The sequence below is a fragment of the Pseudorca crassidens genome, chromosome 10 (assembly GCF_039906515.1).
Source record: "Pseudorca crassidens isolate mPseCra1 chromosome 10, mPseCra1.hap1, whole genome shotgun sequence".
Lineage (NCBI taxonomy): Eukaryota > Metazoa > Chordata > Mammalia > Artiodactyla > Delphinidae > Pseudorca > Pseudorca crassidens.
In genome coordinates, this window is record NC_090305.1 from 89,610,341 (window position 1) to 89,637,164 (window position 26,824).

The following is a 26,824-nucleotide window of genomic DNA, read 5'->3' on the forward strand; positions in this document are numbered from 1 at the left end:
CCTCCTGCCTTCCCCACCGTCGGGCTGTCGTCGGATCTCACTTGCTCAGTGAGGACGCCCCTAACTTTGCACTGTATAATATATTCCAGCCCATCAGCCACTCCTGTATCCCTCCTGGCTCTGTTATCTATTTCCTCCTAGCACTTACCACTGGATAACTTTCTATATGTTACTCAGTTATTGTTTGCTTTGACCATTATTCTTTCTTTGTCTTTTTCCTACCACCTGTAGAATGTAACTTCTGCAAGCGCAGGCATCTTGGTCCGGTTTGTTCGCTACTGTCTTCCTGGCACCTAGAACGGTGTCTGGCACATAGTAGGCACTCAGTATAGATTTGTGGACTCATAAATGGGCTGCAGTTAGCAAGGCAGAGAGAGCAGAGAAGAGCATTTCTGAGAGACAGTGTATGTGCCAAGGCCCGAAGGCAACCCAGCATGGTCTCATGACTAGGAGTGAGCTGGAGAGCTGCAATATAAGTGTGACCGTGATTTTGCATGGCTGCCCATGCAGGCGGAGGGTGCTAGAGGCAGTTACAAGAGATATAAGTAGGAGCCGCAGTCAGCAGTTTGGACTTGACCTTGAAGGCAGTCGGGAGCCTTACATGATTTTTATCAAGGGAGTAACACGATCCTTTGTGCATTTTTAGAAGAACGTCACTCTGGCACCCACAAGAAGAAATCATAGGATAGGGGTTAAGGATCAGACTGGAGACAGGTGGACCATCTAGGGGGCTGTCACAGCGATCAGGTGAGGGAAGTTGGTGATCTCCTCAGGTAGCAGCAGGGGCATGGAGAGACGTGGACAATTTCAGGAGATATGTAGGACAGCTCTACTTGTCTTTTCCTCCGATCCCCGAAATAACTAGAATCTCAGTGACTCCCCGAATCTGAGCTTAACTAAGCCAGCAGGCTGTGCTTCTATTCAGCGTGCTCTTAAGTAATCAAACTGGAAAGCTATCAAAAGTCCTCCACCCACATCTTCAACTTTCCTCTTGGTGAAAGAAATCTGGAGCAAGGCTGCCTTTATTCGACCAAGCAGTGAATAATGGAGCAGCACGCTGATTGAACTCGAAGTTTTTGGAAGGAAGGTAGCATTCCACGTCCAAGTTCCCCTGGTCTCCAGATCTTTTGTGCAAGTAAATTAGTTTCATTTGTCTCAGGGCACCTTTTCCAGGCCAGCTTCTTCCAGCTTGCCTGCAAATGTTTCTCAGTGGTGTGTTTGAGGCTTGGCTGTGTCTCCTTGTCTGGAACAAATGTTTTATTACGAGGAAATAGCTGGATGATGATTCTGGACTTCTTGGACCCTATTCCCCTCTCAGCTGTTGACTGGATATTTGATACCTTGGTAATTTTCAGCTTAACCTGCCCCCTCTCCTGTCTGCTTCTCGTTAATATGCATTTCACACTGGAAGCTGAATTTCGTACCTACCAGCTCCGCAGTCTTGAGCGAGACATTTAGGATTAACACCTGTTTCTTTAAGACTCTCCCAAGATGGAGTGGAGGCCCATGCGTTGTTTTCTTTGCTCACTTCCCGGGTGTGCATGATTTTCCTATGGTCCGGTGGTCATGCATTCCACTGCAAGCTAAAACCATCCAGATCATGGGAGTATCATGTTGCTCGTTTCACATGGGAAAGCCACCGCCCACCTTCCTCTTGTCCAAGTTGCGTTCAAATCTAATTTCCATGGCCCATGTGAGTGGGAGCTCCACAGCCCTGTGTCAGCTGTCAGAGTTTAGCAATACCATTTCCAAACATGGGCCAGTAGGCAGCCAGCAGGCACTAGACAGCTGAATGCTGGCGGAAAAAGCCTCAGACACCTATAGCAGTCCAAACAGTGACTCATCCTGCTATTGCCAGGATAAATATGGGAATAAACGGTATTTTTCCCTAAGCAGGAAGAATTGTCAAAATGCTTATCATTTTATAAAATATAACAGATTGTGCCTGTTCATGTTTTGAAACGTTCCAACCCTTCACTAGCTGTTTTGTTTTTCTTTTATGAGTTTAATAACAGCGTTCACCTGTTTTTCTTCTTTCTAGGAGGCCTGGAGAACTCCGGAGTTTCCAAGCTGTGCTGCCCCCCGAGCTCTGGATCCACCTGGCCGTGGTGGCCTGTGGCAATCGGCTGGAGGAGACGCTGGTCATGCTCAAATCGGCCGTGCTCTTCAGCCACAGGAAGATGCGATTTCACATCTTCACCGAAGAATCTCTGAAGTCCGAGTTTGACAAGCAGGTGAATGTGCAGGAATTGTGGCACGCTGTTTACTGAGTGCAGACAGACTGCATTGCGGGAAAGGCATATCCTGTTTCCTAATTATTCTGCTGCATGCTCAGCTGTGCGCCCATGAACCCTTGACTCCGAGCCTTACTGTTCTCATCTATAATATAGGGATAATTACACCCCCTGTAGAGAGACATGGTGAGGATTAAATGAGATGATGCACTTAAAGCACTTGACCCAGGGCTCCATCCCTCTTGGTGTTATTGACATTGTTCTTAGTGGGAGTCACGTAGCTAATTTTTATCTATGTATGTGTGTTTTTTGAATGACAAATAATATACGCTCATCAAAATAAATTCCAACAGTATAGATGTTATAAATTAAAAAGGCAGAAGTCCTTGCTACGGTTCTTTCCCACACAAGAAACTGTCAGAGTCAACACTTGTGAGTGATTCTCCCATATTTTTTTCATATGCAGGTGTGTGTGTGTTTACACATCTGTGTGATTGTGTATGTTTGTGTGTATACACGTATATTTGTATAAGTATAAACACATATATGTATAACACATGCACATGCACGTATTCTTTTATTTTATATATATAAATATATATAAATATACAATATATAAATATACAATATACTTATTATATTTATTTATCAAAACATATTTCTTTTACAAAATCCAGATCCCTCTCTGTGTATTATTCTGGAACTTGCGTTTCCTCACTTAAAGCCATAGCATCAACATCGTTCCAGGTGAGGACTCATAGATTCTCACCTCATCCCTTTTTGCTGACGACACAGTCTTTTATTATGTGGCTGGGTCATCATTGATTTGACTCTTCCTGTACTGAGGAATAAGTAACAGTTTCCTCCCAGTCCAGGAGAGCTTTGGAAATGCCTCTTCTCCCCGGGCTCGGTACGTGTGCGTCAGCACACTGAGCTTTGTTTTCCTGGAGAGGCTTCTCTTGCGGTGAGTTCTTGTGCGCTGGCAGAGAGAGAAGCTCTTTTGTTTTGTATCTACCGACTTGTGTCACCAGGCTGCATCCTGCTACTGGGGTAGCCATGCTGATGAGAAAGGCCAAAGCAGCCTGTTGGGCAGAGAAAGACTAATAACAGAAAGCTAGAAAACGTGTTATGTTTTCTCCAGAAAAAAAATCACCTCGACATCCTCACCAAGAGAAGTCAGGGCAGAACAGTCTTGGGGCTTTGAAATTGATTGGAAAATGGCTTGAGGAAGGTCTGAGTCAGTGAAAGGGGCAAAGAAAAACATTGAAACACACATAGGTAGCTTCTCTGTGGTGTAAGGGGAATTATAATTAATAATAATAACACTAATAGTAGTAATAATAATTTTAAAAATAAAATAGCCTTTATCAAGGGCTTATGACTTACGATTTACTTTTACTTAATCCTCACAAGAATCCTTTGAAGATGGTAATAACCATGTCCCTATTTTACTAGCTGAGATCATTGAGACTCAGAGAGTCTTAGTGAGTAGCTCATCAGGTGTCAGTTCAAGGTTACTGACTCAGACCTCCACGAACTTAACCACTATATCCTACTACCTCCCAAACTAGTAGATGGAAGTCTTGAATTCAAAATTTAGCTCCACTCTTGCTGTGTGATCTCCGGCAAGTCTTGTGGGCTTTTTGGACTTCGGTTTCCCCCTTTGTAGCTCGGGACCAGCAGAAGTGATACAAGAGATGCTTATCGATAATCTTGATAGGCTACCTCAGGCTGCAGTGACAGCTTCCAGAAAGCTCAGAGACTTTCCACATGCCTGCTGCATGTCTCATGCAGGCACAGCAGGGTCCCTGTCCACACGGCCCCCTCAGCCTGGGACCACAGTTGACAGAGACCATTCATGCACGTAGCTGCACCTGCTGGAACATTTGGCCTCTGCAGTTCTTGAGATGCCACTAAAGGAAACATTGGGACTATCGGATCCCCACTGTGCTTTTCACTCCCTCAACTTGACAGTGACATTTCTGCTCCTATTTAACTGTCCAGAAGCAGTTGGTCACAAGGGCCACCCAACTCCAAGGGGGCTGAGAGGTATCCTACATGAAGGAATGGAGGAAAAGTGGCTATGGGTCAACACTAGTCAGGTCATGTACAATATCCATTGGACAAGCATTTATTGAGTACCTACTGCATGCTAGAAGTTGGGGCATGAGGACAGAGCAGAACATAATACAGGCTTGGACTTAAAAAAGACAAGAGAAGGAAGATGTGTATGTGTAACTATAGATGTGTAACAGATTGTGTTTTCCAAAGGGCCTCCTGTTATTCACACCTTTGTATATTTCCCTCCTGCACTGTCCCAGGCCTGGCCTGTGTGACCAGTAGCATAGGGAAGAAGTGATGCTATGTCACTTTTGAGATTAGGTTTAATAAGGCACTGCACCTTCCATCTTGGTTGCACTCTTTCTCTCTTGGAGGTCAGCTTTTATGTCAGAGCGCCCTTGCAGAGGCCCGTGTGTTAAGGAATGAAGGCCTCTTGCCGACACTTGTGTGCTTGAGCTTGGAGACAGGACCTCTAGCCCCATCCAGCCTTCACATGACTCACCCTCATGAGAGGTCCTGAGCTGGAACAACCCAATTCACAGATCCCTGACCCTAAAAAATGATACGAGTTAATGAACATTTGTGGTTTTAAGCTACTAGCTTTGGGGGTAATTTGTTATAAGGCGAGGGCTAACACAGATACGTCTACATACATAATACGTATGTGTATATAAAATAGAGTATGCCAAATGTCCTGGAGCTAGATCATTGAAAGCATACAGCTTGTGCCTGGCTCTGTCTAGGGATGCCTGGCCCTGGAACCTGACCACCATGCAGTGAGGAAGTCCAAACTCGCCCACACAGAGAGGAGCTGAGGTCCCCAGTCGGTAATTGACCTCCACCACCGGACATGTGAGAACGAGCCTTCAGACGATTCAAGCCCCCAGCCTCCAAGCCTTCTAGCTGAGGCCCCAGACATTGTGGAGCGGACTCAAGCCGTCCCTTCTGTGCCTTGTCTGAATTCCTGATCCTTGGATATCTGAGCATAATAAATGGTCGTTTTATACTGCTGAGTTTTGGGGTAATTTGTTATGAGCCAAAGAACCGGGGACATTATAAATTAGGAGCTAAAGTTTGGGGAAATATTGCAGATACTTGTGAAGTTGAGCCACGTTTTACGTTGCCCTGCTGACTTTATCCCTCTGATGGCTTATTTCCTCAGTTCTTTGTTAGACCAGTGAAGCTCCACTGGCAAAGGAGATTATAATAGGGTGTTCACATCACCGCAGGGCATAGGGAGTCACCCCTTTCTTTTCCATGCTGGGATCATGGTGCAAGTTTAGATGTTAAATATTGGCTCTTCCGTAAGTCACAGAACTTTTCTCAGTCTCAATTTCTTCATCTGTATCAAGCAAAAATCTATAATAGACATACAAAAGGGACCCACGATTCTTGCTCTTCTTATTGCAGAGTGTAATTGTGAGGCTGAATCAGATAACCTATTTATTCTCTCATTCCACAAAGATTCCTTGGAACGTCTCCCTGGGTTGGGCACTGTGTTAGCCCTGAAGCTATAGATCAGCGGCAGTTGGTTTCTGCTCAGCCACATGAGATGCTGGTGTGGAGGCGCAGGTTATACCATCCTTCTGAAGGTTGTCAGTTTCAACACTGAGGCATTGTGGGAATATCCAGAGTGTCTTGGGATAACTTCCGGAGATGCTCAGGGCCACATACCTCAGGGTCAAAACAAAACAAAACAAAACGCTAATTGCCATCATTATCCCTCTGGAAATGGCATTGTGGATGAGTTCTGTTATACTTAAGTAGAAATTTTTTTAAAGCTGCTTAAGTACACTGTCTGGTGGTATTTACTGTCTACGTTGTTGGTATTTAATATTTGAAAGTTTCATTTATTTTTGTCATCTCCCAGTATAAAAGCTGAAAATGCCAGCTGGTTGATTTCGTAGCTTCTCCAGACAGTTCAGGATCAAATATATGATTTAAGTTTGGTTAATTTGTGCTCCTGCCCCAGACTCAGAATCAGGAAATAGTGCGACACAGAAGCAGGGATGGCCACCAATCCGTTCTGGTGATAGGTGGGGCCCCATGGGGCATTGACATCGTGTGTGTGTGTGTGTGTGTGTGTGTGTGTAGCTCTGACATAGGAAGACGTGTCAACAGGAATTTCTAGTGGCTGGAGTCAGTATACTATTCAAATATAGACATAGGAACAAATATAAATGGACTGAACATTCCACTTAAAAGACATGGATCGGCAAAGGTGGATAAACCCTTCTAGAAGACAGGATGCTAAAGATCAAAGAGTCAAGGAAATCAGTAGACTATGGGACCTTCCCGTTCTCCTTTGGGCTGTTGTGCAGTGGCACAGTTGTCCTGAGTATTTGTGCCCAGTGTCTGTTCTGATTGGTTGGTACTGTTGCACTGAATATTCATGCCCAGTGTCAGTTCTGATGTGTTCGTGCACTTGTGTTGGGTATTTATGCCTGAAGATTTCTCTCCCAAATATCCATCTCAAAATTGCAAATTTAAAGTGTTCCCAATGGTGTGGTTTTTCAAAAAATTTTATGCGACTATATAAGCAATACATGTACACTGTAAAAAAAAAAGTTGTATTAGTGGACAGAGAGTAAAAATGTAAACTATCAAAAAAAAGTTATAAAATCAGAAATAAAAAAAATCAACCATCATATTAATGCTGAGGAGAACAATTTTTGTGTATTTATTTACATTTCTTGTCATATCAACATCAGAAATGGAATTATATTCTATATTTTCTATCACTGTTACTTATATTACTGAATTTCTTCTAAAATAGGGTTTGACCAACTTTTTCTGTGAAAGACCAGGTAGTAACTATTTTAGGCTTTGCAGGCTGTCTGGTCTCACAGCTACTCACCTCTATTCCTTCTTATAAAAGCAGCCATAGATATACCTAAACAAATGGGTATGGCTGTGTTCCAACAAAACTTGTATTTATGGACAGTGAAATTCAAATTTCATGTGATTTTCACATGTCACAAAGTGTTACTCTTGTTTTTATTTTTATTTTTTTTGCGGTACGCGGGCCTCTCACTGTTGTGGCCTCTCCCATTGCGGAGCACAGGCTCCGGACGCGCAGGCTCAGCGGCCATGGCTCACGGGCCCAGCCGCTCCGCGGCATGTGGGATCCTCCCGGACCGGGGCACGAACCCATGTCCCCTGCATCGGCAGGCGGACTCTCAACCACTGCACCACCAGGGAAGCCCTCTTGTTTTTATTTTTTCCAACTATTTAAAAATGTCTAACCCATTCTTGGCTTGTGTGCTATTTGTAGCAGGCTGGGTTTGGCTCTTCCACTACCATGTTTTGCTGACCTTTTTCTGCAACATTGTCACTAGTAGCTGCATAGTATTCTGTTGTGTAAGCCTATCCCAGAGCTTATTTCACCAATTTCTTATTTACCTTGTTTCCTATTTTTCACTGTTACAAACAATACTACAGTAAACAACCTTGTAATAAGTGTGTATGTACTTTTGGAATTTTTCCATAGGATAAATTCTCAGAAGTGGAGTTACTGTGGCACTGGGAAGGCATTAACTAAAAAGAATTAAGAAGATACACAGATACATATGCAAATAAGCATATGAAAAGGATGCTTAAGATCACATGTCATTAAGGAATTGCAAATTAAAATGATGAGATACAGCTACATACCATTAGAATTGCTAAAATCCATAACACTGATAACACCAGATGCTGAAGCGGATGTGGAACGACAGGAGCTCTCACTCATTGCTGGTGGGAATGCAAAATGGTACAGCCACTTGGGAAGATGGTTTGGCAGCTTCTTAGAAAGTTAAATGTAGGCTGACCATACAATCTGGTAATCGCACTCCTTGGTATTTACCCAAATGAACTGATAAACTGTCCACACAGAAACCTGCACATGAATGTTTAGAGCAGCTTTATTCCTAGTCACCCCAAACTGGAAGCAGCCAAGATGTCCTTCAATAGATGAATAGGCAAGCAAACTGTGATATGTTTATACAATGGAATAGTGGTCAGTGATAAAAAAAATAAGCTGTGAGGCTACAGAAAGACGTGGAGGAACTTTAAATGCATATTGCCAAGGAGAAAAGCCAATCTGAAAAGACTGTATGCTGTGTGATTCCAACCATATCACATTCTGGAAAAGACAAAACTGAGAGACAGTAAAAAGATCAGTGGTTGCCAGTAGTTCAGAGATGAAAAGGAGGGAGGAGGGATGAGTAGATGGAACAGAGGGGATTTTTAGGGCAGTAGAACTATGCTGTATGATACTATAATGGTAGACACAGAACATCATGCATTTGTCAAAACCTGTAAAATTACACAACACAGAGAATGAACCCTAATGTAAACTATGTATTGATATTGGTTCTTAACAATGTATTGATATTGGTTCATCGGTTGTAACAAACGTACCACATTAATGCAAGATGTCAATGATGGGGAAACTGGGGGGTGGGAGGGGAAGGAGAGAGGGTATATGGGAACTGTCTCTGTACTTCCTGCTCAATTCTGTAACCATAAAACTGCTCTGAAAAATAAAGTCTATAAATTAAAATAATTTTATTATAAAATTAATTTATGCAGACAAAGTAATATACACTGTCCTTAAAAGTCTTAAAGAACACAGAAATATAAACTTAGAAAATGAAACCACCACCACCTCCTCCACAGGTACCCACGTTTAACAATTAGGCGCATATCTGTTCAGATTTTTCTCTACGTGTAAGCGTATGCATATATTTTTCCCTGTAAGATAGAACCATATTATATATTTCGTATTGTACTTTGCTTTTACTAAAACCTAACTACATATTGTAACCATTTTCTCATGACAGCACATATAGATCTGCTTTAACTGTACATTAGTCCACCGCGTAGTTCCATCGTAATGCGTCTTCCCGATTCCTTATTGTTGAGCATTGAGTATTGAACAAGGTTTTTTTGCTTGTTTGTTTGTTTTTATTACAAACTATGTTTCAGTGAAAGTCGTTGTGCGTCTGTCTTGGGATTTGCTGTTACTAGTCTCCAAATTGCCATCCTGGAAGTTTGTTTAAATTTACCCTTGCAGTTTAGGTGCCAGTTTCCCATCATCCTTGCCAACTCTGGGTGTTATTTTTTAAAATCTTAGCAATGGTCTTTTTATTCAGTGAGCATAAATTGTGGTGATAAAATTAGACTTTCTTCGTATGCTACCTGAATAATTTCCACCTGGCCATGCAGAAGACTTAGGTGTTTTTCATATTTCTGGGGTCTAATCACCCTCCCCTGACCTTCCATGTTTTTCAGCTACGACAGTGGCCAGACTCATATACAAAGAAGTTTGAGTACAGAATCTACCCCATCACATTTTCGGTTGGAAACCCTCAGGAATGGAAGAAATTATTCAAACCGTGCGCTGCCCAGAGACTCTTTCTTCCGGTAGGAACACCTGCTTTTAATAAGATGCTGCTTGGGAGAGAATTGCTCTTGGAAACATCATGGAATTAACTAGGGTGTGTTTAGAGACATTTTAATTACAGTGGAAAATATGTTCCTCTTGGTTTCTGTAGTTGATGCTCTGAGTCTTCCGGGTGTAGAGAGAGGGTCCCTGTGGTTGAGAAATTGTCTTTCCCAAAGATTGAGGGACTGAGAGCATCCCAAGCATGTCTTGGATTATGGGTCTTTGTGACTATGGAGGCACCAGTTACTAACTGTGTGGACCTCACTAAACCTCTTAACTTCTCTAAGCCTCACTTTCCTCCATAAGCTTGGCACCTAGTTGGTGCTCAATAAGTGTTATTCTAGATTATTATTATTTCTCTTATAATAATAACTATTTCTAGATGTAGCTATGCTAGGGGATAATTCAGAGAAGGTCCAGAGTTCTGGTTCACCTTTTCCATTTTGAATTTTCACATTGAATGTTTTTGTTTCCTCCTTTAAAATTCTAAATAGAAAAATCACCGAAGATATTCCAAAACTGAGAATATCACTGAACAAAGATGGCAGCTTTGAATTGTGAACTGTAACCTTGACATTTGTGAAGGTCATGCCTTCAGTAAACACTTCTTGAGCGCCCATTAGGTGCAAAGCCCTGGCTTAGTGATGGCGATATGGTGGCGAGCAAGACAGTTGTGGTCTTTTTTTTTTTTTTATTGGAGTAGAGTTGATTTACAATGTTGTGTTACTTTCCGCTGTACAGCAAAGTGAGTCAGTTATACATATACATATATCCACTTTTTTTTTAGTTTCTTTTCCCATGTAGGTCATTATAGAATATTGAGTAGAGTTCCCTGTGCTACACAGTAGGTCCTTATTAGTTATCTATTGGTCTTGCCTCCTTGGAGTTTGAGTCTAGCAAGGCATTGAACAGGTAATTAGAAATGTGATCCATGCTGAGGTGGAGAACAGAGTCTCATGGATGTATGTAACATGGGGTTCCACTCTGGTCTGGGGGATTTCTAGAAGGTTCTCTCGAGGAATGGCTTTTATGCTGAGACGTGAAAGAAGGAGTAGTAGGGGGTCACTGAGAGACTAGGGTGGGTAATGAGAGAAAAGAGTTCCAGGCAAATGGAATAGTAGGTACAAAGGGGCCCTACTGCAAAAGTGGACAGGAACACGTTTGAGAAGATAGAGGGTCCAGTAACCAGAAGATAGAGCACGGTACGATAGAAGAGGTCGGCAGGGGCTGGAGCTTACAGGCTCTGTAAGCCATGTTGGAGTGTCTGGTCTTTGCGTTAAGGGCAGTGAGACGCCATTGAACAATTCTTAGCACGAAAGTGAGGTGATCTGACTTGGGTAATACAGAGGACTCACCGGTTCGTTGCAGTGTGGACAGTGGAATTGCTGAGGCCAATTAATACTGACTTCGGCTATGACAGTTGCCTTAGAGATGGATGCAGACCGTGCCTGAGGAATAGAATTACCAGTCCCCGTGACTGGCTGGCTGTGGGAGTTGAAGGGGAGAGGAGGTGATAAAGATCTCACCCAGGTGTCTGACCTGAACAGCTATGAAGGTTGATCTGTTTGACATTGCCAGTATTCAGCTACTTATGACCTTCAAAACAGGCAATTTCTTATAGTTCAGCCTACAGAATGGGTGGCAGTGCTATTTAGAGATGGAAAAGGCTAAAGAAAGACCATTATTTGTAAGGCAGAAGATGAGTGTAATTTGGGTCATATTTTGATTTCGAGGTGCCTGGGAAACACCCACACAGGGAGGTCTTACCATCTGTTGGTCTGAAATCCCAAATGGCAAATGGCAGTTTTAGCATTTCCTGTGCAGAACCTGTGAAAAAAACAAGGCCTGGCTGTACTCTTGGGGCTGATTTGCTGCACAAGCCCACTCACTACTAAATGACTTATTTTTCACATGCCACAGCCTTTTATACAGGTTGTGAGGTGGGATTCATTGCATTAAAATGGGAGTAAGAAAAGACTGCCCCAAATCAGAACCAACATCTCCAGATTGGTGAAACGAAAAGTAACTACTATTTGAGAAGACGAGAGAAAATCTCAGGCTTCTGCTTCTTATCTCTGTCTTAGGGGAAAAAATATTAGAAATCCCAAGTTATTTTTGGAAAATTGTCTCCCCAACGTATGCAAAAAAATAGTAGCAACCCAGTAGAACACATTTGAATCTTCCCTGACCTTGAATTGTGACTTGATTGCCACTACTAAAAAAACAGACCCACCACATGATGGTTTTCATTCATTCCCAGCTAAACAAGTCTATTCCATTCTGAATGACAAATGAGTGCTGACATTCCTTATCTGCTTTTGATAATGGAAATTAGCCCTCCTTAAAAATAATAAAGACAGATTGCAGTTGACAGGACATTTACCTTCCCTGAGTTGTATATCGTAACAGAAGATTATAAACATAGAGTTTCTGGACATCAGTGAGATATATTGATCCTCAGGGTAATTTGAAATAAAGTCTAGGTGATGTTCTCCTTGAAATTCGTCTCTGTAAAACCAGACCCGTGTGCTGCTGAGGCACTGCAGAGGAGATGGAGATTCTAAAATGCAGGGACTTCCCTGGGGGCACAGTGGTGAAGACTCCGTGCTCCCAACGCAGGGGGCCCAGATCTGATCCCTGGTCAGGGAACTAGATCCCACATGCATGCCACAACTAAGAGTTCACATGCCACAACTAAGGAGTCCGCGAGCTGCAACGAAGACCCAGTGCAACCAAATAAATAAAATAAAATAAAATGCAAACATTCTAGCCCTGGTCAGTCGGTTGACTGAGAATCACAGTCTTACCTCTTTTCTTTCTTTTTTAAAATTTTTAAATTTTTTTTATTTTTAATTTTTATTTATTTTTGTTTTTGGCTGCATTGAGTCTGCTGCTGCGCGGGCTTTCTCTAGTTGCAGGGAGCAGGGGCTACTCTTCGTTGCAGTATGCAGGCTTCTCATTGTGGTGGCTTTTCTTGCTGCGGATCAGGGGCTCTAGGTGCACGGGCTTCAGTAGTTGTGGCTCGCGGACTTTAGAGCGCAGGCTCAGTAGTTGTGGCACACGGGCTTAGTTGCTCCACGGCATGTGGGATCTTCCCGGACTAGGGCTCAAACCCACGTCCCCTGCATCGGCAGGCGGATTCTTAACCACTGCAGCGCCAGGGAAACCCTTACCTCTTTTCTGAGGGAGTGTCATCTACAACAAACCTGTAGATGAAACCCTTTCTCAGGTAAGATTTTACTAATCAGAGCATGTGTCTTTGCAACTCAAGACTGTTAGATTCTCAAGTACAATTAGTGGAATTCAGATCCCACCAATTCAAGATTTATGAAGTCCTAAATCAGTGGATGCTTACTTTTCTATTTCTGTGAATGGTGGATCTAAGGACCATTATTAGTGCAAAGTAAACAGCAGATGACTTGATTAAGCTCCCTAGACTGCATTCTGCTTTCAGGTAATTCAGAAGCTCAAAGTATTTAAAACAATATGCCAATCACAAATAAATCAAACCTGTCAATTAAAACTGACCTTGGAGGACTTTTCCCTTTTTCCTTAGTGAAGGCCAGAAGCCTTTATTCTATAAGAATAACTGAGTTTTGTGAATTCACATCACCTTTTCCTCATTTAATAGGAATTGGTGAGATTGCATAATGGATCTCTACATTTTGTTACACACTGTGCCTGTTTGATTATAAAGACCTGTCTTCTCAATAATGTGCTCCTCTGGAGATCCTAGAGATATTTAAAATATGACAAGAAATCACTGGATTGCAGAATCTACAGAGACTTTATTGGCAAGCGGTACCAAACATGGTAATATGAGGTAGGTTAAGGCACTTTCCAGTCATCCTCCAGAGGAAGACTTTTTTGACCAAGTTTTGTAAGTTCCAGGATTATAATAATGTCTGATGCCGTTGCTCATAAAACTTGTCATAAGTATCCACATTCAAGGAAGGAGTTAGGGAAGAATATTATCAAGAGAGATTGGATAAAATTGCTCACAGTCTTGAACTATAAATACATCCTGAGAATTTCTAACTCTTATGTTTCCAACAAACTTGTCCCATGCTTTAATATGTCAAAGTAGTAATATCCCAAATCAGCAAAAATCTTAATTACCTAGATTTTCTATATCACATCAAGGGCAACAACATAAGTCTTCCCTCTTTCTACTTCTAATTTGTTAAAGAGGTCTTTATCTGGTTCAAATATTTGGAAAACTGTATGCTTACCAGAAATGTTCTAATAAGTTTGCCATAGACCGATGGAAAAGAGAGGTTTACCTGACTTATTAGACCTTTCTATAATTAAAGTTAGGCTTCTGTATTATTATTAATATTATGCCTCAGAATTAGCAATTAACATTGAGACTTCCTTGGAAACAACCCTTTGGGTAGCAACAAATATTGACAGGCAAATAGGAACGTATTAAAAATGCTTATTAAGAGGAACATCAGTTAGAATCATCATAAATGATGTCTATCTATTTCTTCAAGTACTCAGAGGCCATAAATTATCAGGATGAGATTAACTACCTAAATATCACATGAAAATGACCCTAGATACTAATTTTGTTGAACAAGCTTTCCACAGTACTTATCGTTTACTCACACATTATTAAAAGTTTGACATTCAGGGTATTAGTTACAACTCTTGGTTACATGTGAGAGGAACTCCATTGCAACTAGCTAAGCAAAGAAGGCAATTTATTCACTTATCTGACTGTGGAGTCCAGATCAGAGGGCTCATCTCAAGCACAGCTAGATCCAAAGGCTCCTATAATGTCACCGGGTCTGTGTCTGTCTCTCTCCCCGTCCTTTGCAGGGCTCGCTCTGTGAGAATGATGACTGCTTGAAGCAGCCTGAGAGACAAATTCTAACGCTTAGCTACTGCAGCAGAACAAGAGCCTGGCAGGGTGGTGACATCTGAAATGGTGGCATGAGAGCTCTGGAAACTGTTCCCCAGTGAAACAAGCATAACTGTGAACATTGTTTTTAAAACAACTATCTAGAGTCTTTGGAAATTGTCCTAAGGACCTAAGCACAGTAAGAAACAGATTTCTTACTCAAGAAAATCTACTAAAACTTAATAAGGAAGAGCAAGAGTCTGTGACACTTGAATCATGACCCACTCCCTCCCTCTCCCCTTCTAGCTCTGCGTGGTGGAAACCCAACTCTAGACAATTCAGTCAAGAACACAGGGATCCTCCCAGCTCCCAGTTGAGGGCTATGGTATTTCCTTGGGAGGGGCAGGTCATCAGCATTTCTCCTCTCTACCAGCTATATCTTACAGAACTTAAATTTCAGGTAAGTATGTCCAAGGGTTCAGAGGCTCTGTTCATTAAGAGAAAGCTTCATGAGAGCAACAAGCTAAACGATAGGCTAGTTAGTTTACAAGGGAGACCCAGGGAAAGAGACAAATAAAAACTGCACTCCTGGTGTCAGAACAAAGTTTAAATACCAACTTCAAAAACTATCCCTGCAAATGGGCCAGAATTTAATGGATCATACTGCAGGATCAACTTGTGCTCAGGCCGTTGTCAAAAACAGTGGAGCAGGGCTTCCCTCCCTGGTGGCGCAGTGGTTGAGAGTCCGCCTGCCGATGCAGGGGACACGGGTTCGTGCCCCGGTCCGGGAGGATCCCACATGCCACGGAGCGGCTGGGCCCGTGAGCCATGGCTTCTGGGCCTGCGTGTCCGGAGCCTGTGCTCCGCAACAGGAGAGGCCGCGGCAGTGAGAGGCCCGCGTACCGCAAAAAAACAAAAAAAACAGTAGAGCAATCGGCTGGCAGTTAGTGAAGGCTGATAGCTGGGTGTAATACCAGCAGGGATGCACAGCCTAAGAGGATGATTAGAAGAAGCGTCCATCAGAGAGAGCCCTGATAAAACCACTGTCATCCTGGGTGACTGTGGACATGCACAAGGCTGCACCCACTGAGGAAAATCATCATAGGTTTCACACAGTGGATAAAGTGGGCTTCACTGAAATAGCCCAGTCAAGATACTAGACAAATAAACAAGCAAACAACATGAACAAGCCCTGTATGTTGAGTTGGGGTGTGCGGTGGGCAGGGGAGAGTTATCCAGAATTGCTAAAACATCCTAAAATGCATTATCATGCTAAAATATATTAACATGCTAAAAATATGCTCTAACTTTTTTTCAGCAAAAAAATATGAGGCAGGCAAATAAACAGGAAAGTGTGATTCATTCACAGGGAAAAATGCAGGCAGCAGAAGCTGCCTGGTGAGAGGACCCAGCTGTCAGATTTAGGAGGAAAAGACTTCAAAACAGCCATTGTAAATATATTCAGGCACCAAAAGGAACCTGTGCTTAAAGAAGTAAAGTAAGATGTGATGACAATGTTTCATAAAATTGAGACTATCAATAAAGAAATTTAAATTATTTTTTTAAAAAAAGAGCCACATGGAAGTTGTGGAGTTGAAAGGTGAAATAACTGAAGTGAAAAAAATCATTAGAGGGGCTCACTATTGATTTGAACTTAAAGGAGAAAGAATCAGTAAACTTGAAGATAACCAGTAAAGATTATACAATCTGAAGAACAGAGAAAAATAACAAATAAAATTGAACAGAGACTCAGAGATGTGAAACACCATCAGATCCACCAGGACATGTATGATGAGAGCACCAGAAGGAGGAGAGAGAGAAAGGAATAGAGAAAAAAAATTTTTTTGAAGAAATAATGGTTGAAAACTTGCAAATTTGATGAAAAACAATCTACACATCAGAAATCAATTAACTTCAAGTAAGATAAACTCAAAGAGATCCACACACAGATAAATCATAGTAAACGTCCTGAAAGGCAAAGACAAAATCTTATAAGCAGCAAGAGAAAAATAACTTGTCACATGTAAGGGAACTCCAATGAGATTATATGCTGACTTCTCATTAGAAACTATGGATGCCATAAGGCAATGAGATAACATTATCTGAAGTGCCAAAAAGTAGGGGGAACTGTCAACCAAAAACCTTATATCCAGCAAAATGATTTTTAAAATGAAGGTGAAATAAAGTCGCTCCCAGATAAACAACATCTGAGATAATTCATTTACAGCAGAACCACAAGAATAAAGGAAGTTCTTCAGGCTGAAAGCAAGTGACTCCAGGCAGTGATTCAAAACTCACAATAAAAAAAAAAAAAAAAAGAGCACCAATAAAGGCATTAATGCAAAAGACAATATAAGTGAGTATTTTTTACCCTTTATTCTCTGGATTGATTTTAAAAACAATTGTATAAAACATTATGTATATAATAATCATGTGTTGAGCCTGTACCATAGAAATGTAATATAAATATAAATATATATATATATATGTATATATAATAGCACAAAGGAGGTTGGAATGGAGGAAAAATTGTATGGAATAAGAAAATGACACCAGATAGTAACTTGAATCCACAGGAACAAATGAAGAAAATTAAAAATGGCATATGAAAAAGTTAATATAACAAACTCCATAAATATATACTTGCTCTTCTTCCTCTCTCAGCTTCTTTAAACACATAAAATTGTAAGAAGTAGCAATTATACTGTTGGGTTTGTATCAGTATAGATGTAATATGTACAGCAATGTCATAAAATGGAGAAGAGGGAATAGAATTATATATGACTAACATTTGTATATCTCACTGGAATGAAGTTAGTGTAAATCTGAAGTGTATTCTGATAAGATATATATGTTAATCTCTAGGGCAACCGCCAAGGAAATATCTCAAAAAATATGGTGAAAAAATGTATTAAAATGCTATGTTAGAAAATACTCAGTGCAGAAGAAAGCAGTTAAAAGAAGACTACAGGGATAAAAAAGACATGCGATATTGAAAACAAAAATTAAAATAGCAGACATAAGCTCAACTGTATCTATAATAACATTAAATAAGAATGGGTAAAATTCCAATCAAAAGAAAGAAATTGCCAGAGATAGATGGTAAAGAATACAATCCAACTGTGTGCTGTTTACAGGAGACACACCTTAGATTCAAAATACAAATAGGTTGGAAGCAAAAGGATGGAAAAAGATATGTCAATCAAACAGCAACCACAAGAAAGCTGTAGTGGCTATACTAGTATCAGATAAAATCGAATATAATATGTAACATTATTAGAGAAAACCAGAAACATTTTATAATGATGAATGTGTTAGTCCACAAAGAAAATATAACGGTTGTAAACATTCATGCACCTAACAACAGAGCCCCCAAAATACTTGAAGCAAAAGCTGACAGAATTAGAGGGAGAAATAGGTAATCCACCAGTAAGAGTAGGAGATTTCAGTGCCTCACGTTCAATGATGGATTAAGCAGTAGTCAGAACATTGACAAGAGAATAGAAGACTTGAACAACATTATAAACCAGCTGGACCAACAGACATCTCTAGAACAGTCCACCCAACACCAGCAGAACACACATCCATCTGAGTGCATATGGAGCGTTCTCCAAGATAGACCATATGTTAGGCCATATAAAAGCCTCAGTAAACTTGCAGAAACTGACAAGCTAATCCTAAAATTTATATGGAAATTCAAGGATCTTTGAAGTCAATAAGCCTCTAGCGAAGTTATAAATAAAAGAAATGACACAAATTACTCATATCAGAAATGAAAAAGGGGCATTACTACAGATTCTTTCTAATGGACATTAAAAGTACAATTAAAAAAATACTATGAACAACTCTTATGACCACAAATTTAATAACCTAAATGAAATGGACCAATTCCTTGAAAGACGCAATCTGTCAAAACTCACCCAAGAGGAAACAGATGTTCTTAATAGGCCTATATCTATTAAAGAAATTGAATCCATAATTAATAACCTTCCGAATAGAAAGCACCATGCTCAGATGGGTTTGCTGGTGAATTCTACCAAACATTTAAGAAAGATGTTATACCAGTTCATAGAAATAGAACCTTAAATAGATCAATGGAACAGGATAGAGAGTCCAGAAATAGACCCCCATAAATACAGTCAATTGATCTTTGACAAAGGTGCAAAGGCAATACAATAGAGCAAAGATAGTCTCTTCAACAAATGGTGCTGGAACAACTGGACGACCACATACAAAATAATGAATATAGACACACACCTTACACACTACAAAAATTAATTCAAAATGGATCATGTAAATGTAAAATGCAAAACTATAAAACTCTTACAAGATAGCATAGGAGAAAACCTAGATGACCTTGGGTATGGTGATGTCTTTTTGACAACAGTAAGGACACAATCCATGAAGGAAAAAATTGATAAACTAGACTTCATTACAATTCAAAACTTCTGCTCTGTGAAAGACAATATCAAGAGAATGAGAAGACAAGCTACAGACTGGGTCAAAATATTTGCAAAAGACACACCTGATAAAGGACTGTTACCTAAAGTACACAAAGAAGTCTTAAAACTCAACAACAAGAGTATAAATAACCTGATTTTAAAATGGGTGAAAGACCTTAACAGACGCCTCATCAAAGAAGATATACAGGTGGCAGATAAGTATATGAAAATGTGCTCTGCATCATATGCCATCAGAGAAATGCAAAGTAAAACAACAGTGAGATACCACTGCATACTTATCAGAATGACCCAAATCTGGAATACTGACAACACCAAATGCTATCAAGGATGTGGGCCAACAGGCATTGTCATACATTGCTGGTGGCAATGCAAAATGGTACAGCCTCTTTGGAAGACAGTGTGGCAGTTTCTAACAAAACTAAATCTATGCTTACCATATGAGCCAGCAGTAGTGCTCACTGGTATTCACCCAAAGGAGCTGAAAACTTGTGTCTACCTGCACTTGGATCTTTATAGCAGCTTTATTTATAATTGTAAAAACTTGGAAGCAACCAAGATATCCCTCATGAGGTAAATGGATAAATAAACTGTGGTGCATGCAGACAGTGGAATATTATTCAGTGCTAAAATGAAATGAGCCGGCAAACCATAAAAAGTCACGGAGGAATCTTAAATGCATGTTACTAAGTGAAAGAAGCCAATTTGAAAAGGCCAAATACTATATGATTCCAACTATATGACATTGTGGAAAAGGCAAACCTATGGAGACAGTAAACAGTGTTTGCCTGGGGTTTGGAGAGGGGGAATGGATGAATATGTGGTGCCCAGAAGATTTTTAAGGCAGTGATAATATGCTGTATGATATTATAATGATGAATATATGTCATTAAAGCCCATTTTATGGGCTTTGTCCAAACCCATAAAACGTATAACACCAAGAGTGAACCCTAATGTAAACTATGGACTTTGGGTGATTATGATGAGTCACTATAGGTTCATCCCTAGTAACAAATATACCACTCTGGTGAGTGACGTTGATAATAGGGGAGCCTATGCTTGTGTGGAGGCAGGGCATGTATGGGAAATCTCTGTACCTTCCTCTCAATTTTGTTGTGAACCTAAAACTGCTAAATATATATATATATAAAGTTTTTTTAAAAATTCAAGACACCCAAAATATCCAAAACAATCTTGAAAAAGAAGAACAACCTTGGAAGACTCTCACTTCCTGATTTCAAAATTTACAACAAAAGTACAGTAACTATGCCAGTGTAGTACTGGCATAAAGGTAGAGGTATAGATCAGTGGAAGAGATTTGAGAGTCCAGAAATAAACCCTCATATTCACAGTCCATTTATTTTAGACGAAGGTTCCCAGGCAATTCAGTTGGGGAAAGAGTAATCTTTTCAACAGATGGTGTTGGAAGAACTGGATATCCACATTCAAAAGAATGAAGTTATATTCTGTACCTTATACTATACGTAAAATTTAATTCAAATGGATCAAAGACCTAATATAAGAGCTGAAACTATAAAAGTCTTAGAAGAAAATATAGGAGTAAATCTTCAAGACCTTGGATTAGACAGTGGTTTCTTAGATGTGATACCAAAAGCACAAGCAACAAAAGAAAAACTAGATAACTTGGACTACATCAAAATTGAAAACTTTTGTGCTTCAGAGAGCACCATCAAGAAAGCAAAAAGATATCTACAAAATAGGAGAAAATATTCGCATATCATATATCTGATAAAGTACTTTTCTCTAGAATATACAAAGAACTCTTACAACTCAGTAATCACAGACAAATGACCCAACTAGAAATGGGCAACGGATCTGAATAGACAGGTCTCCAAAGAAGATTCAAAAATGGGCAATACACGTGTGAAAAGATGCTCAATATCATTAGTCATCAGGGAAATGCAATCAAAACCACATTGAGGGGCTTCCCTGGTGGCGCAGTGGTTGAGAGTCTGCCTGCCAATGCAGGGGACACGGGTTCAAGCCCTGGTCCGGGAAGACCCCACATGCCACGGAGCAACTAAGCCCGCGAGCCACAACTACTGAGCCTGCTCTCTAAAGCCCATGAGCCAAAACTACTGAGCCCGCGTGCCACAACTACTGAAGCCCACACGCCTAGAACCCGTGCTCCGCGACAAGAGAAGCCACCGCAGTGAGAAGCCCGCGCACCGCAACAAAGAGTAGCCCTGCTCGCCGCAACTAGAGAAAACCCATGCGCAGCAACGAAGACCCAACGCAGCCAAAAATAAATTAAAAAATAAGTTAATTAATTTTTAAAAAATGCATTGAGATGCCACTTCACACTACTAGGATGGCTTTAAACAAAAAGACATAGTAACAAGTGTTAGCAAGGATGTGGAAAAATTGGAACCCTCATGCACTACTCGTAGGAATGTAAAATGGTGTGGCTGCTTTGGAAAACAGTCTGCCACTTCCCCAAAAGATTAAACATAGAGTTACCATATGACCCAGCAAGTCTACTCCTAGATAATGGAGAGAAATGAAAACACATGTACACAAATATTCATAGCAACATGATTCATAAGAGCCAAAAGATAAAAGATGGAAGCAACCCAAACATCCATCAACTGTTGACTGGATGAATAAAATGTAGTATATTCATACAATGGAGTAATATGTTGCTGTAAATAGGAATGAAGTACTGATACAAGCTACAACACTGGGTGTGCTTTGAAAACACTACGCAAAGTGAAAGGAGCCATTCAAAAAAGGACATATATTCTATGATCTTATTTATATGAAATCTCCTAAGTAGGCAAATCTATTTATAGAGATAGAAAGTAGATTAACAACGGAGAAAAGACAGCCTCTTCAATAAGTGGTGCTGGGAAAACTGGACAGCTACATGTAAAAGAATGAAATTTGAACACTCCCTAACACCATACACAAAAATAAACTCAAAATGGATTAATGACCTAAATGTAAGGCCAGACACTATCAAACTCTTAGAGGAAAACATAGGGAGAACACTGTATGACATACATCACAGCAAGATCCTTTTTGACCCACCTCCTAGAGACATGGAAATAAAAACAGAAATAAACAAATGGGACCTAATGAAACTTAAAAGCTTTTGCGTAGCAAAGGAAACCATAAACAAGACGAAAAGACAACCCTCAGAATGGGAGAAAATATTTGCAAACAAAGCAACTGACAAAGGATTAATCTCCAAAATTTACAAGCAGCTCATGCAGCTCAGTATCAAAAAAAACAAACAACTCAATCCAAAAATGGGTGGAAGACCTAAACAGACATTTCTCCAAAGAAGATGTACAGATAGCCAACAAACACAAGAAAGGATGCTCAACATCACTAATCATTAGAGAAATGCAAATCAAATATACAATGAGGTATCACCTCACAACGGTCAGAATGGCTATCATCAAAAAATCTACAAACAATAAATGCTGAAGAGGGTGTAGAGAAAGGGGAACTCTCTTGCACTGTTGGTGGGAATGTAAATTGGTACAGCCACTATGGAAAACAGTATGGAGGTTCCTTAAAAAACTAAAAAAAAAAACTATCATACGGCCCAGCAATCCCACTACTGGGCGTATACCCTGAGAAAACCATAACTCAAAAAGAGTCATGTACCACAATGTTCATTGCAGTTCTATTTACAATAGCCAGGACATGGAAGCAACCTAAGTGTCCATCGACAGATGAATGGATAAAGAAGATGTGGCACATATATACAGTGGAATATTACCCAGCCATAAAAAGAAATGAAACTGAGTTATTTGTAGTGAGGTGGATGGACCTAGAGACTGTCATAGAGTGAAGTAAGTCAGAAAGAGAAAAATAAATACCGTGTGCTAACACATATATATGGAATCTAAAAAAAAAAAAAAAAAACATTCTGAAGAACCTAGGAGCAGGACAGGAATAAAGACGCAGATGTAGAGAACGGACCTGAGGACACAGGGAGGGGGAAGCGTAAGCTGGGACGAAGTGAGAGAGTGGCATGGACATATATACACTACCAAATGTAAAATAGATAGCTAGTGGGAAACAGCTGCATAGCACAGGGAGATCAGCTTCGTGCTTTGTGACCACCTAGAGGGGTGGGATAGGGAGAGTGGGAGGGAGACACAAGAGGGAGGAGCTATGGGGATATATGAATACTATAGCTGATTCACTTTGTTATAAAGCAGAAACTAACACACCATTGTAAAGCAATTATACTCCAATAAAGATGTTAAAAAAAAGAAAAGAAAGTAGATTAGTACTTGCCTAGGGCTACAGGTTGGGCGAAATGGGGAGTGACTGCTAGTGGGTACAGAATTTCTGTTTGAGGTGCTGAAGATGCTCTAAATTTAGATTCTGATGGTGGTTGCACACCTCTGTGAATATACTAAAAACCACTGAATTGTTTACTATGAATGGGTGAATTCTCTGATGTGTAAATTATGTTTCAATAAAGCTATTAAGAGAGGATAAAAGCATGGTCTCTAATAACTCTATCATAAAAATCGTGGTGTATATTTTGACTGGCCCCTCATGGTTCATGTTCTTGTCCCTGAACAATTACTGTGGCCAGGAAAATAGGATACTCTGATTAGCCCAACTTAAGTCACATTCTCTCCTTTGGACGACAGGGACCAATTGCATCGGAACCATATGGATTCAGTTTTTCCACAGGAGAGAGGGTAGATATAATGTTTATATATATATATATAGAGAGAGAGAGAGAGAGAGAGAAGTAACTTTTCTTTGCCTCAATTTACTTATCTGTAAAATGGGAATAAGAATTTTACTAACTCACAGTGTGGTGAACACTTAAATTAGTTAATAAATGTAACACCCTTAGGAATAATGCACAGTACATAATAAGTGTTATCTGTAATTCTTATTATTATTGCTGTTATTATGAGTACTGATAAGTAGCATCAAACTACTGAGATCATTAACTGTTTTCCCCAAAGGACCTTATCTTGCTTAACAGCAGCAAAAGTTTTTTCCGTCTAGTTGTCCAAGCCATAACCAGCACAGAACAATTACAACATGCCCCAGCAGAGGATGCTCCTATTTTGATATCAGACACATCGTAGTCTTTTTGACCAACATGATTACCATCTTAGTAATTCTGGAATTACCATGTTTGTTATGAAGCATAGTACAAGAATCGTGACTAATATTTGTTGATTACTTACTGTTACATAATTCTTTGATTGCAAGCAATTATAATTGACTTAGGCTGAGTTAATCAGAAGAGGACTTGATTGGAAGGATGTTAGGGACTCTCAGAATGGAAAAGAAGTTTAGCACACTAGGCTTGTGTCTGATTAGAGACTGCAAGCAAAACATCTGATTTATATTCGTTCTTTCCCCAAACTATACTAAAATGGATAATTAATTTTTTAAGTAGCATAAACCTTCTATTCTAGGATAGAAAGTACAGAAGAGGAGGCAATTAAAGCTTGAAGTAGATTTTACCACTAAGTTGGTGGTAACCAACTTAGTCTGCTTGAGACATCTGTGTCATTAACCAGCAATGGAGAAAGCCCAGGAGCAAATAACTCACATGACACAATCCCAAAAGGCCAGTGAACTGGTGGCATCAGCCGGAATTGGCAGTGAAAATATGCCTAAAATCAGTGGTTTCATTGCAAGATTCTTTGAGAAACACTTAGACCCCCAGATTGCCAATTTCACATCATGTAACTGGGATTCCGCCTCTCTCTTTCCCTGGGCAAAAGATTGGCGGTTCCATTTCTAGAGAAGATAAAATAGATTATTTCTGGACTATAGGAATCCAGGCACAGTAGTGGGCATCATGTTGAAACATGAGGTTCAGTCTAAAATTTAAATATGAATGCTGAGACCACAGACCTTTCCTCCCATATAGCTCTCAGAACCTTGCAAGGAAAATTATGTCTTCCAAACAGGGATTTGAAAGAAATATCTTTGGGGATTTAAGGACACTGACATCAGGAGTTTCCCCATTAAGGTGGCCCAGCCAGAGCTTCCTACACTGAAGCATACAGCTGACAAGTTCCCTCCACATACTTCCAAACTCCTCTTAAATCTCAATGGAAATCCAGAAATCACTAGATATTTGGAGAAACCCTCTACTAGGAAAGACAGAGGTCAAGACAAATAAAGAGAAAAACATCAATATAGAGGAAAACATCAATACGAAGGATGAATGAAACTTCTAAAAAAATTATCATCAGTATTCTCAGAGAAATAAAAGAAGGTATTACATGAAGAAGCATAGGATTCTATTTTAAAAATGAAACATTTAGGGACTTCCCTGGTGGCGCAGTGGTTAAGAATCCGCCTGCCAATGCAGGGGGCATGGGTTCGAGCCCTGGTCCGGGAGGATCCCACATGCCACGGAGCAGCTGAGCCCGTGCGCCACAACTGCTGAGCCTGTGCTCTAGAGCCCGCGAGCCACAAGTAGAGAAAGCCTGCACACAGTAACAAAGACCCAACACAGCCAAATATAAATAAAATAAATAAATTTATTAAAAAAAAACATTTAGAGGATTTTAAAAACCTCATAAATTCAAACTGTGGTAGTAGAAATGAACAAATCAATAGAAGAATTGGGAGAAAAAGGTTTTTATTCAGAAAGTAGAATAAAAAAACAATAAAAACCAATGATATGGAGGATAGCAATACAATGTTTAGAAAATTAGAGGATAGATCAAACATCTAAAGAACAGGAGCCCTGGAAAGAGAACATAGAACACAAAGGATAGGAAATCAACAGTGAAACTAATTCAAGAAAATTTCGGGACTTCCCTGGTGGTCCAGTGGGTAAGATGCCACACTTCCAGTGCAGGACACCTGGGTTCGATCCCTAGTCAGGGAACTAGATCCTGCATGCATGCCACAACTAAGAAGCCTGCAGGCTGCGATGAAGATCCCGAGTACTGCAGCTAAATTCTCTTCCAGGGTAAGAAGTCAGTAGATGAGGCATATGTGACATAATGAGAAATATACATTTGGTCTCTGGTCCCGGTTCCTGACACAGAGTTCCTAAAACCCTTGTAATTTCTTGAATAATGGGTGTGATAGAGGCATCTTACATAGAGCTTCTTAGTCCCTTGGGATTTCCTGGTTAATAGGTATGTCTTTTTTTTCTAATGAGGTGACTCTTGGTGGGCTTCTGGATGGGGGCCGGTCACTAGAAAGACCAAGCCATGATTGGAACTTTCAGCCCTACTCCCCATCCTCTAGGAGGGGAGAGGGAGATTGGAGATTGAGTTGATGACTGATCATGCCTACGTGATGAAGCCTCCATTAAAATCTGTAAACGATGAGGTCCAGAGAGATTTTGGATTGGTGAACGCATCCATGTGCTGGGAGGGTGGTGCAAACGTTATGGAGACAGAAGCTCCTGGGCTCAGGACCCTTCTGGACCTCACCCTACGTAGTCAGTGTCATAACTGAATTGTAGGACAGCCAGTTGGTGTCTGGAGTGTTGGCGAATTGGTTGGTGTGGGGGAAAGCCCCACACATTTGGTGCCAGAAGTTGTGAGTTCAGAGAATTGTTTTTCTTTTAGCGTGTTATTTAGAGACGTGGAGGTACCTACCCAAAGAATCAGTTTTAAAGGATTGGAATTGGTTGTTTTTGGTGAGAGAGGGAAATGTGGTGGGAGATGTTGAGGACATTTTTATGTATTTGTTCATATGTCTGTTTGTCTGTCCATCTACATTAAATTATTTACCAAGCCTTTGTTAACGGTTCGACCCTTGTGTTTCTCAAATACTAGAAAATTACTCACTGGTAACTCTTGAA

The 26,824-nt window shown here is 40.4% G+C and overlaps 1 protein-coding gene across 1 annotated transcript in view; it reads left to right on the forward strand.

Moving 5' to 3' along the window:
• The window catches only part of PPP4R2 (protein phosphatase 4 regulatory subunit 2), a 152,086-nt gene that overhangs the window by 18,837 nt on the left and 106,425 nt on the right, over positions 1–26,824 (forward strand). Inside the window, exons 2-3 of the mRNA XM_067755216.1 lie at positions 2,042–2,234; positions 9,573–9,704. Coding sequence (XP_067611317.1) covers positions 2,042–2,234; positions 9,573–9,704 — 325 coding nt within the window. The remainder of the gene's footprint in view (positions 1–2,041; positions 2,235–9,572; positions 9,705–26,824) is intronic.